The sequence below is a fragment of the Lithobates pipiens genome, unplaced genomic scaffold (assembly GCF_037356315.1).
Source record: "Lithobates pipiens isolate NorthernLeopardFrog02 unplaced genomic scaffold, aLitPip1_a1.2 Scaffold_18, whole genome shotgun sequence".
NCBI lineage: Eukaryota > Metazoa > Chordata > Amphibia > Anura > Ranidae > Lithobates > Lithobates pipiens.
Genome location: NW_027507758.1, coordinates 480,698,737 through 480,711,531, shown reverse-complemented (window position 1 = coordinate 480,711,531; position 12,795 = coordinate 480,698,737). Strand labels below are relative to the sequence as shown.

Here is a 12,795-nt window from a genome sequence, read left to right as displayed (position 1 = left end):
CTTTGAATGCTGTACATTAATTTAAAGTGTCAATACACCTTGAAATGCTAGAGCACTGTAAATTGGCATCATTGTGACCTTGAAACCTTGTTTTCTGTCTACGCAAGCACCAGGGCTGCCAGCTGTCAGTACATTTTTGAACAGTTTGTAAAATCCGTAATTTTTTGCATCTGTCCGTGAATTTCTATTATGGACATGCAGACTGCATGTCCATAATGGACATTCATGGACAGATGCAAAAAATTACGGATTTTTACATCTGTAAATTTACTGAAAGTTGACAAACTCATTTATAACATAAGAGACATGTAATGCAGCTTGCTCTGTTGTATCAGTTGCCATTTTGAACTACACACTGGAGCTAGTAAATGCATTAGATGCTACAGAGCTCCCACATTGTATACTAGATACTCTGTTGCATAGAAATAGGTAAAATTAACTGGTTGTCAGTGATTTCAAGAACTTAACTTAAAAACACATTTTTAAAATAAGTCAGACTTGCTTATGACTGATTTAATATTGTTTTCTAGTTCATTTGGGTGGAAAATCTAACTTTACTGGTTTCCCTTTTTTAGTTTCAGCACAAGCTCCAAACTCTGCAATTACAGCCCAATCAGTGGCTTCTACTGTACACCTGAACCCAATGCAACTAATAAATGTGGATACATCACATGCCCGTCACATTCAGGGGATCCAACCTGCACCAGTCAATGCACAGGGGATGCAGCCTACACCCTTCAGTACGCAAGGCATTCAGGCTTCACCTATTGGTACCCAGGGAATCCAGCAACCTCCAATTAGTTCACAGGGAATCCACTCTGCAGGATCAATAACCACTCAGGGTGTCCAGACGTCCTCTGTCAACTCCCAGCATGCTTCAAGTGATGCAAAACCTCCTGGTAATGTAGTGTGTGTGTGTGTATGTATGTATATGTATGTGTATGTGTGTGTATATGTGTGTGTGTGTATATGTGTGTGTGTATGTATGTATGTATATATATATATATATATATATATATATATATATATATATATATATATATATATATATATATATATATATATATATATATACAGTCACTAGTTGTTTAGCTTAAAGAAAAAACGTTTATTTGAAAATATAGGATAGATATAAATATACATAGGGATATATAGATCTATTTTATATTAATCTTATCTTATGATTAGTGATCCTCACCCAAATGCATATCCTTTTCAGAGGATTAGGACATTTGGAATAGGAAACACAGTTGTGTTGGAAAGCTGTGAGTTAATGCATTGCTAATACTCTAATGACTTGGCGCTATGGAATATGTAATGACTTTCAGACTGAAATGCTTTTATTCCATGTTTGCAGTGTACAAAATGGGTTAGCCTGGACTATTGCGTATCTTACTTCACAGTATAATGAGGCAAATTGGAGTATGTCCTATACCACGCAATATATGGAAGGGGAGCATCTTGAGCACATCACATTCGGCACAGTGGGCAGTTTGGGATACAGCACACTGTAGGAGTGTGTCAGTTACAGCACAGTTTAGAGAATATAGCATTCAGCACAGCCAGAATGGATAGACTTTTGTCGGTATCATAATAAACTGAGACTTTTCGGTTGCGTAATTAAAATACCTTTTATGTGCTTTGTACATAAAGTTTATATTTTGCTGACAGGCGGTAAAGTGAAGGATTGCCAAAAAGTACATTTTTGAGGAACAGGACTCACTCCTACCCCTTACCTACATGCTGTACAGTGTACATACCATAGTCTGCTGCCATTTTATGTCATTTTGCACAGAACTGAACATGTAGCAATTTTTTTGTTCTGAGATGTGCCATTTTCTGAAGAACAAAATATAACTGTGCACATTAGTAGTGTGAATTGCCAGTCCAAACCACGCATCCCAAACATTCAGTACAAATGTCAGTCACGTCCAGTACCCATTTTCCATTTGTGGATCAGAAGATGTTGCCTGAGCCTCACTCTTAACGGGCAGCTCTGCTCACTTCCAACACATCACTTTCCTGGCCCCTTCCATAGTTGCCACTGTTGACGCAATAATGGAATGCTGCCTGTCATTCCCTTGTTCTAGATGTCTCCCTAAATAGAAGTATGGGATGGGATTTTGTGACATTTTAATAATGTAATGTACAGTGCCTGGAAAGTATTCACACCCCTTGAAATATTCCACATTTTGTCATGTTGCCACCAAAATTGTCAATGTTTTTATTGGGATTTTATGTGATAGACCAACACAAAGTGGCAGGTAATTGTGAAGTTACAGGAAAATAAATGTTTTTCAAAATTATTTAACAAATTATCTGAAAAGTGTGGCCTGCATTTATATTCAGCCCCCCTGAGTCAGTACTTTGTAGAATCATTTTTCACTGCAATTACAGCTGCAAGTAGAGGGTAGTATTAGGGTAGGTTGACTACACACAAACCCAAGGCAAGTATATAGTAACAAGTACTATTTGCAATCTCTGACCACCCAATAAGAGGACAGTATGCGACCAGTCTAAACTACGTGGCATGTTCACCAATGCCAGGAGCCTGGCAGACAAGATGGGACAACTAGCGATAGTGTTGTACGAGGAGGATTTTGATTTTGTGGGAAATTCAGTGACTTGGTTCAACAGCTCTCATGATTGGCTGGCAACAATTCATGGATATTCCCTTTATTGCATGGTAGAGGGTAAAAAAGGAGGAGGGGTATGCCTGTATATCAAGAATAATGTACAAGTGAATGTGAGAGGTGACATCACTAAGGGAGCTGAGGTGGAATCCTTTATGGGTAGAGCTCCAAAGGGATGAATATGCTATAGGCCCCCCAAACTGAGGGAGAAGGGGGAGATGGACCTATCATAATTTTACAATCCTATCACAATTTGGATTAGCAGCAAGGATGGGAAGTGTCATCGTAATGGGGGATTTTAATTTTCTAGACAGACTGGGTAGAAGGAACTACGCTTTCATCTAAGGCTGGCCAGTTCCGATATGTCTTGCAGGACAATTTCATAGGTCATATGGTAGACTTGCCAACTAGAAACAAAGCGTTACTAGACCTACTGATTACCAAACAATGCAGACCTGATCACAGATGTGGAAATAAGGGGTAATTTAGGAAACGGCAATCACAGGTCAATTAGCTTCAGTATAAATAACACAAATAACACGCATAGAAAACCTAAGGGAAATACAAAGACACTGAATTTCAAAAGAGCCAACTTTCCTAAACTATGAACCTTGCTAGAAGATAAAAATTGGGATCGAATTTTAGGAACAAAACACAGAGGAGAGATGGGTTTGCTTTAAGACCATATTAAATAAGGGCATGAGCCAGTTCATCCCATTGGGAAATAAATTTAAAAGAGTGAACAAAAATCCTGGATGGCTTGACTCCAATGTAAAAATGCGTATAAAAGCAAAGGAGAAGGCCTTCAAAAAATACAAGGCTAAGGAATCATCAACAGCAGAAGTAAATGGTAAAAAAGGAGCACAGACCATATTGGCTCCATAAAGAGTGAGGGAGCAAAGCTGGTTACAAAGGATGTGGAGATGGTGAATGTATTGAATTTTAGTCTTCTCAGTCTTCACGAAGGAAAGCAATTGGGGGGGGGGGGGGGCAGCTTTAGTAACCAAAACTGCATTGTTTATCCTCATGACACATCACAGGAAGCGCCCTCATGGCTAACATAGGTCAGAATTAGAGATAGACTTGGAAAACTTAACATTAATAAGTGACCAGGACCAGATGACTTGCACCTGAGTCTCCTTGGGGAACTCTGTTAATTGCCAGACCATTGCTTAAGTTCTGTCAGATTTGATAGCAAGCATCCCTGAACAGCAATTGTCCAGGCTTGCCACAGATTCTCAATTGGATTTAGGTCTGGACTTTAACTGGGCCATTCTAAGACGAGAATATGCTTTGAGCTAAGCCATTCCATTGTAGCTCTGGCTGTATGTTTGGGGTCGTTGTCCTGCTGGAAGGTGAACCTCTGCTGCAGTCAAGTCTTTTGCAGACTCTAAGGTTCAGTTCACACCTAAACAGGCCGCAGATCGCACAGCACCGCTGTCCAATGCGGAGAAATACGCATACGTTTTGCATAGGTGTGATCCCTGTATTTGGTGCCATCCATCTTCTTATCAACTCTGACCAGCTTCCCTGTCCCTGCTGAAGAAAAGCATCCAAACATGTGCCACCACCATGTTTCACGGTGGGGATGGTGTGTTCAGGGTGATGTGTAGTGTTAGTTTTCCACCACACATGGCGTTTTTGTTTTTAGACCAAAGCATTCAACTTTGGTCTCGGCTCACCAGAGCACCTTCTTCCACATAATTGCTGTGTCCCCCACATGGCTTCTCACAAACTGCTAACGGGACTTCTTAAAGCACAGATTTGTGTAATGCCTGTCTAATTGTCCTGTGGACAGATTCTCCCACCTGAACTGTGGATCTCTGCAGCTCCTCCAGTGTTACCATGGGCCTCTTGACCGTTTATCTGATTTAATGCTTTCTTTGCCCATTCCTCTCGTCACTTCTCCATTTGGACACTCACTGAAATATATACTTTCGATAATCACTCACAATCCTTGGATGTCACTATTTGGACTTTTTGTCATTCTGAAAAATTCAGAATTTTTTCCATCCCTCTTCAGGGTTCAAATTGGACTGTTTAACCACTTCAGCCCCGGACCATTTTGCTGGCCAAAAACCAGACCACTTTTTGCGATTTAGCACTGCGTCGCTTTAACTGACAATTGCGCGGTCGTGCGACGTGGCTCCCAAACAAAATTGACGTCCTTCCCCCCCCCCCACAAATAGAGCTTTCTTTTGGTGGTATTTGATCACCCCTGCGTTTTTTTTTTTTTTTGCGCTATAAACAAAGAGCGACTATTTAAAAAAAAAAAATTTCCCTCAGTTTAGGCCGATACATATTCTTCTACATATTTTTGGTAAAAAAAATCGCAATAAGCGATTGGTTTGCGCAAAAGTTATAGCATTTACAAAATAGCTGATAGTTTTATGGCATTTTTATTAAGTGTTTTTTTTTTTTTTTTTTTTTTTGTGACTGCGACATTATGACACACATCGGACATTTTTGACACATTTTTGGGACCATTGTTATTTATACAGCAATCACTGCTATACAAATGCAGTGATTTTCTGTGTAAATGACACTGGCAGTGAAGGGGTTAACCAGTGGGTGGCAGTGTAGGGGCGTGTTACTAACTGTGGGGGGCTGGGCTTTCTTTTAGTGAGCACTGATCTCTGCTCCAATCACATGGAGCAGAGATCAGCGTCGCTTGTTGCTAGGCAGAACTGGGAGATGCTGTTTACAATGGCATCTCCCAGTTAAGCCGCCCCGTGAGACTATCACGAGTATGCCTGCGGCCATCGAATCAGCGGGACCCGCTTCCGAACTCACGGGGGTCCTGATAGCAGGGCGGCATTTAAAATTGGACGTACCTGTACACCAATGTGCCTGCCCGTGCCATTCTCCCGACGTACATCGGCGTGCGCCGGTCGGGAAGTGGTTAATTTGCATATGTCACTATATATGTATATTTAATTTGAGTTATTGGGTCCCTTTATATTTTGAAGTAATTTTTTTTTAGCGCTGCACTTGCTTTCAGGTATACGTTTATCTACACCACCTGTGCTGGCTGCTAATAAATATCTGGATAGCTGTGTGTGTGTGTGTGTATTATATTTTGTTTCCTTGCCCAGCCTGTCAGTTTAGGTGGACAGCCATGGCTTGGTAGGTTTCAGTTGTGCCATACTCTCCTCATTTTCAGATGATGAATTGAACAGTGCTCCGTGAGATGTTCAAAGCTTGGGATATTTTTGTTTTTGTTTTTTATAATCTAACCCTGCTTGGCCTTCATGATGCTGTTTGTTCACTAAGGTTCTCTAACAAACCTCTGATGGCTTCACGGAACAGCTGTATTTATACTGAGATTAAATTACACCCAGGTGGACTCCATTTACTAATTAGGTGACTTCTGAAGGCAAATGGTTCCACTAGATTTTAGTTAGGGGTATCGGAGTAAAAGGGGCTGAATACTAATGCACACCACACTTTTCAGATATTTGTAAAACATTTGAAAGCTATCATTTTCCTTCCACTTCACAATTATGGCCCTCTTTGTGTTGGTCTGTCACATAAAATCCCAATAAAATATATATTTTTGTTGTAACATGACAAAATGTGGAAAATTTCAAGACACTGTATATATCCTTTTCTAGGGCCATGCTTTTTATTTGTTTTGTTTTTTAATTTTTAATTTCCTATTATATTACTTGATCTATTTAGATATGCATGTGACTTATCCTTTCCAGAAACAAAGCGGAGGGTTTGTGATTTTATTTTTATTTTCAGTTGTCCTTGCAGATGGGGCAACAATTGTTGCCAATCCTCTAAGCACTTTCACCACAACCTCAGCTAATGCAGCTGTCATGCAGAGCCACAATCAGAGTCCAGGTATGGGCAATTCTCCTGCTCAGGGATCTTCTCCCAGGCCCAGCATCTTGCGCAAGAAGCCTGCCACTGATGGGTATGTTTGTCTATTCTCTAAGACATTGCAGTTGATAATTAAGGTGCTGGTACATGTAGAAGTAGTCTTATAACATAAGTTTATACTTGTTTTATTTGCATGTGCATTTAATTCCAGTATTTTGTGTTCACTTTCTAGTGTCCTCCCCTGCTGTCAGGCAAACTTAATTTTCATTTTATAAAATCTTTTTTTTTTTTTTGCAGTGGCAGTTTTTGGCTGCCTGGAGTTACCTCTTACTCACAGTTAATTGAAATTCTTTATATCATTATCTAGGGTGCAGCAAAACTGTAAATTCTCAATTTTTTTTTTTAGCATTGTATTCTTTTCCATTGAAATCACTGTGGAAATAGACCAGTCTCTGTGCTGCTCTTTGTGAAATGCAGCAGTTTGACAAGCCCATTCCTAGCCACAGCTAAAGTTCTGGAATTGGTAACACTGCTGAGCATTTTATTACAACCTATATGTATACAGTGTATAGCTTGGGCTTTCAGTGTAGATTTGCAGTTTAGCTTTTTAATGTCAAATCTGTATCTATGCAAACAAATTTTAGGATTTTTTACTTTCCCTGCAACCGTGCTTTAGCAATATTTAAGATTCCTCTGACACCCACTCATGAGTAAGAAGTATTTCTTGGTGACTTTCCAACCCCCCTGTCCCCTGTTTTTGGCTAAGTGGGAATTAATGTCTCCAGGCATGCCTGGATATTTTTGAAAGGTAATTTTTGACTATTTTTTAATTATTATTATTTTAAGGATACACCTAACTCTAGCCATGGATCTTTCCCTTTTGGAATAAGTGTTGCTTGTTTTTTGGAATAAAAATAATTTTGGTGTGCCTTTTACTGATGTTTGATATGCTCTTTTGCCTGTCATTCTAGGTAAAATATCTGCCTGCTTATAGCATGGTATTGTAATTCTTACTGGTCATCCAGTGGCTCTATAGTGTTGCACAATGCAATTAGTGAAAGATGAATAGTTTTTGCTTTGTAAGGATAACTTTGCACTCTGTACTTTGCCATGTTTTTTTATAGACTTTATTGCTCATCTACTGTATGTTTCTTTAACAGGCTGTCTGTTAGAAAAAGCCTTATTCCTCCACATCCAGGAGATGCAGTAAGCCCACGCCATGACAGCTCAATGCGAAGCACGTCTGCTTCACCTCGGCCTGCTGGGTAATTCAGATGTACAATTCATGGGGATCTAAAAGGGAACCTGTGATGAAGGAAATGCCAGAGCTTCTATTATTGACTGTTAAGATGTAGACTCTGGGGCTATCATCTAATTCTGGCTGATCTTTCCAGTGAGTTACTGGAGTATGCCGTCAGTGAAGAGTTAAGTGTGACCTTTAATCACACACACTTATGCATCTCATTGACCTATTAGGCTACATTCACACCACCACATGGGCGCAGATGGTTTGCTACATTCGGAAGTGGCAACACTCTGTGCTATGGCCGTATACAGAGTCTCCAATTATCTTCGGTCAGTTTGTGTGGGCCCAGAACTCTGCAGAAACATCTACCCTGGGCACACACCGGATTTGATTTGGTGAAAGTGCAAAATCTGATTTGTCTATGGATGGTAGCCAGTCGGGTTCTAAATTTTAGCTTGTTCACTTAACAAGCTAAACACCCCTTTAACAATTATAAGTCAGCAGCTACACATACTGTGGCTGCTGACTTTTAACCTTAGGTCACTTAACCTGTCCAGGAGTCCAGCAATGTCAGCACCGCAGCAGAAGGGAAGAGGAGGAGAGTCAAGCTGCTGACCTACTTCACTGCGGTCCAGTCTCCCCAAAGAGGGGACAGAGTACCTGTAAAAAACAGGTACGTGCTCCACCTCTGAAAGGTGCCAAATGTGAACGAATCGTTTAAGTGGAAGTTCCACTTTAGGTGGAAGTCCGCTTTAAGCTTTGACAAAACAAAAAAGTGGAAGCTGATTGGTTTCATTGCAGAGCTGCACCAGATTGTCAACTCTCCAGTTTTAGTAAATCAAACCCACTGTCCAAAGTCGAATGGAGGCTCTATTCACGTGTAACTGAGCAGTTGCATCCAAACTGCAGCTGCGCCTGCCATTGACTTGTACGGAGTACAAATCTGACAGCCGCTGGTGTCACACAGTGTGTACAGGCAGCATTTGGAACCACAGGCAGGAATCTACAGATTCTTGCTGATAGCTGCCCCTGGCTGTGTGAAAGTAGCCTGAAGTTCAGACATAAAATAAAATTGCCACAAGGGACATAACTTTCAGTCAATAGGATGTGTTACAAATGCCTCATTTGTTAGTTGAAGTCTTCCCCCTTTTCGGTGCATCAGGGTTTAATAACTAATGGCTGTCACAGGCTTTCATCAGCCAAATTATGCCTGCCCTTTCCTTCCAGCTGCTGCATTCGTAGAAGCTGTACTACAGCTTCAGTGAGTGAAAATGATCTATGAACGGAGGAAAGGTTGGTGATTGATGGGTCTTTCATTCATAGATCACATTTCATTCATAGAAGCTGTAGTATGGTTTCCATGAATGGCGGAGATGACCCAGCATAGTAGGGCTCTCTTGAGAGCCTTTGACAGCCCGTTATTAACCCCTGCTGCAGCCATAAGATTACTTCCTCTCATGGCAACAAAACAGGAACTGACTGTTTTGTTGCCATGTAGTGATACAGACAGCAGTAAAAACACTTCATCTTACCAAAAACTGAAGATTACTGCCATTATGTTTTAAACATGCAATGTTTTCCTTTCCTTTCTTTTCTTAGTGTAAAACCAAAAGCCGAACCTCACATTTCCGTGGCTCCATGCGTGACTGGGGATCCAGGCACAGGTGGTGATCAGCCAAGTGCAGCTGCATCTCTGCCCTCTTCTCATCATCCTGCAGCTGCTGTGCCCAGCCCACCATCTCAGCCTATGCCTGGACCCCTTCCCAGCAGCATCCATATTCCTCCTGTTGCTGTTCCTGCCTTATCTGCACCTCCACCTCTCCTGAACAGTGCACCTTCAGGAGCAGCAGTCCCTGAGGCGAAAGTGAAGGAGGAGGCAGAACCAATGGATATAACTAGGCCAGTTTCAGGTAGGTAATTTAATGATGGCCTGCTTAGTTTTTATCTAGATCAATGTTTGGCTAGTTTAATCTGCTGCAAGGAATTGTGTGACAATGTTCTCCTTTATGTCTTGTCATTATATATATATATATATATATATATATATATATATATATATATATATAAAGTCCAGGGTATTACACACAATAAACCTTATCTGTATAATTCATGATTGTTTTAGCCTCTTTTCCCCTTAAATTGTAACATTAGGCTAAGTTATGAAAATGGGTGAACAGGCAGGATTTTTAATGCCAAAGAGGCATGCTTTGTCTCTTCCGTTCTAAAACTACTTATCTGCCTGTCCACCGCGCATGCACAGCTCACTGTACAAATTCGGCAATGGTGTCTCTGGCTGAGTTCCCATGCATACGTGGCAGTGACGTCATCCCCACCTGGCCTACAATATCGGCCGGTGATTAAGACTCGTAAGCTGGTTGCCCAAAGATGTTATCAGCCGGGCAGCAATCTCGAGGATGCCGCATCACTGGAACTGATGTGAGTAGTATTCCGCTCTAACGAGGAAGCAAACCCTGGTGGGTTTTTCTTCCTCCTTTCTTCCCTGCATCGCATACAAGCACATTATGGTATGCCTGCAAACAAAGCCTGCTTCGTTCCTGCTGCAGGCCGCATTCCATTTTCGCCCATCTTCCTTCCGCGGACTCCGGCTCTGTGATTGCCCCGAACCCCGTGACGTCACTCCCGCACATGTGTGCCGGAGCCTCCGGTCACGACACGCATTTGCCTGAAGAAACGGCACAGGTGGCTGTACCTTCAGAGCGCATGACATCATCAGCATGGTAAACGGTAAATATCTCATGAAGGGCACACGTTTAGGAGAGATTTACAGTACCTATAGGTACAACTTCCACCTTAAGTTTTTCCACTTAACTTGTCGCACGCCAACATAAAATCCCATTGACAGTTGGGATTATGCTTGCTGTTTTGGAATTTCTTTAACTAGGGTAGGAAATTTCAATATGCTGTTGCTGCCGTTATCTAATTTTTATTTTTTTTCTTTCTTTCATTTATCCAGCAGTTCATCCACTGACCCCGGGATCCGTCTCCTCCCCACTGGTTCTTCTTGCCAATAATATCTCTGTGTCTGCTGGGGAATTGCCTCCAGGAGCCTCTCCCCGCAAGAAACCTCGCAAACAGCAGCATGTTATATCAACTGAAGAGGGAGATATGATGGAGACCAACAGCACAGATGAGGAAAGATGTCACACAGTAAAGCCCTTAACCTCAAGGCCAGAGAAGCGCAAGTCTCCTCCTAAGGAGTATATAGGTATTGAAGCTTTCTCTCCTAATCTGTTTAGATTCAATGTTTTAATTGGCTTGTGTTTGTAAAATCTGTTTAATTGCAGATGAGGAAGGTGTACGTTATGTTCCTGTTAGGCCTCGACCTCCTATTACGCTGCTGCGCCATTATCGTAATCCTTGGAAAGCCGCTTACCATCATTTCCAACGTTATAGTGATGTACGGGTCAAAGGTCAGTAACCTAAAAAGGCAAAATTATTGATATCATCAAGCAGCATTTGCTTTTGTTTGGTCCTGGAGTGACGGTGTGTGTGTATATATGTGTAACACACACACACACACGCGCGCGCGCGCGCGCGCGCGCGCACACACACACACCTCAGCAGCAAAAGTAGGTTTTTAATCAGAATCTCAATGAATACATGAACAATTTCCAAAATTTGGGCATAACTGAGTTTTATAGAATATTTGTTGAGGTCATCACATGAAAGTAAGGTTAATTTATATAACTTAGATTACAAAATCTTTGCGTTTTACTCAAATTGATACAAAAATGACTACTCACCATAAGAAAAAATTCTTCATCTAGTATTTTGTATGACCTCCATGATTTGTAAGGACAGCACCACATCTGCACTTTGAAAAGGGATATCGTTATGGAAGCAGCTAGCTACCTAGGTGTCCGGTTTCAGATAAGTGTTCTCAGTGGTGCATTTGCTGCAAGATCACTTTTATCGGCAGTGGGAAAGGCCACCCCCCGCCGTTCTCCAGTGCCCTCTGCCGCTTACCGGAGCCTTTGGTCGCAGCAGAGTTGATCGTGGTGAAGATGGGGCCCTCACCCGTCTCCATACCATTGCAGGCTGGAAGCTATGTCAAAATATCAATTCCACCTGTAACTCTTAAAGCAACACTTTATTTTATTTTATTTTTAATAAATTACATTTCATTTTTTTTCTTTATTGCATTTTAATGTAAATCTGAGGTCTTTTTGACCCCAGATCTCATATTTAAGCGGTCCTATCATGCTTTTTTTTTTTCTTACTATTACAGGGGATTTTTTTTTACGTTCCTTGTAATAGGAATAAAATTAACACAATTTTTTATTTTTAAAAGAACAGTGTAAAAATTAAAGTAAAATAAGAAAAACATTTTTTTTTTAAATGCGCTCGTCCCGCAGAGCTTGTTTGCAGAAGCGAATGTGTACGTGAGTAGCGCCCGCATATGAAATGTGTTCAAACCACACATGTGAGGTATTGCCTCGATCGGTATAGTGAGAGCAATAATTCTAGCCCTAGACCTCCTATGTAACTCAAAAGATGCAACATGTAGAATTTTTTAAGGGTAAAAGTTTTGTCGCCATTCCACGAGCGGACGCAATTTTGAAGAAAGACATGTTGGGTATCAATTTTCCTTGGTGTAATTTTTCACAATCTAAAAAAAAATATTAGGTTAACTTTACTGTTGTCATATTTTTTTTTATTTCAAAATGATGTATTTTTTTCCAAAAAAAGTTGCGATTTGTAAGATAGGCGGCGCAAATACGGTGTGACAAAGTATTGCAACAGTCGCCATTTTATTCTCTAGGGTGTTAAAAGAAATATATGTTTTGGGGTTTTAATTAATTTTCTAGCAATAAACCTGTTTTTAACTTGTAAACACCAAATCTCAGAAAGAGTCTCGGTCTTTAAGTGGTTAAGGTAGATTAGTGTCAGGCTTGCTGTTCAGTCACAATGGTATCAGAGTCTAACCATACAGCCAACACCTTGTTATTAAAAATTTTAGGCAGCCCCTTTATGTGTATGTTTCTTTATAAAGCGGGTTGATCAAATTAACCAGTAACTTCAACTCAACATATTGAGAGTAGGGGGAGAAGATGCTCTCCACTTAAG

At 40.8% G+C, this 12,795-nt stretch overlaps 1 protein-coding gene across 8 annotated transcripts in view; it reads left to right on the top strand.

Annotated features, from left to right (window-relative positions):
* Nucleotides 1–12,795, top strand: part of SAP130 (Sin3A associated protein 130) — an 80,536-nt gene that overhangs the window by 63,908 nt on the left and 3,833 nt on the right. For 6 of the 8 annotated variants that reach the window (XM_077488405.1, XM_077488407.1, XM_077488402.1 and 3 more), the window contains 6 exons: nt 576–899; nt 6,381–6,555; nt 7,622–7,726; nt 9,307–9,617; nt 10,682–10,933; nt 11,013–11,138. In XM_077488405.1, the coding sequence (XP_077344531.1) occupies nt 576–899; nt 6,381–6,555; nt 7,622–7,726; nt 9,307–9,617; nt 10,682–10,933; nt 11,013–11,138 (1,293 nt within the window). The remainder of the gene's footprint in view (nt 1–575; nt 900–6,380; nt 6,556–7,621; nt 7,727–9,306; nt 9,618–10,681; nt 10,934–11,012; nt 11,139–12,795) is intronic. The other 2 variants (XM_077488408.1, XM_077488404.1) reach the window with 1 other exon arrangement.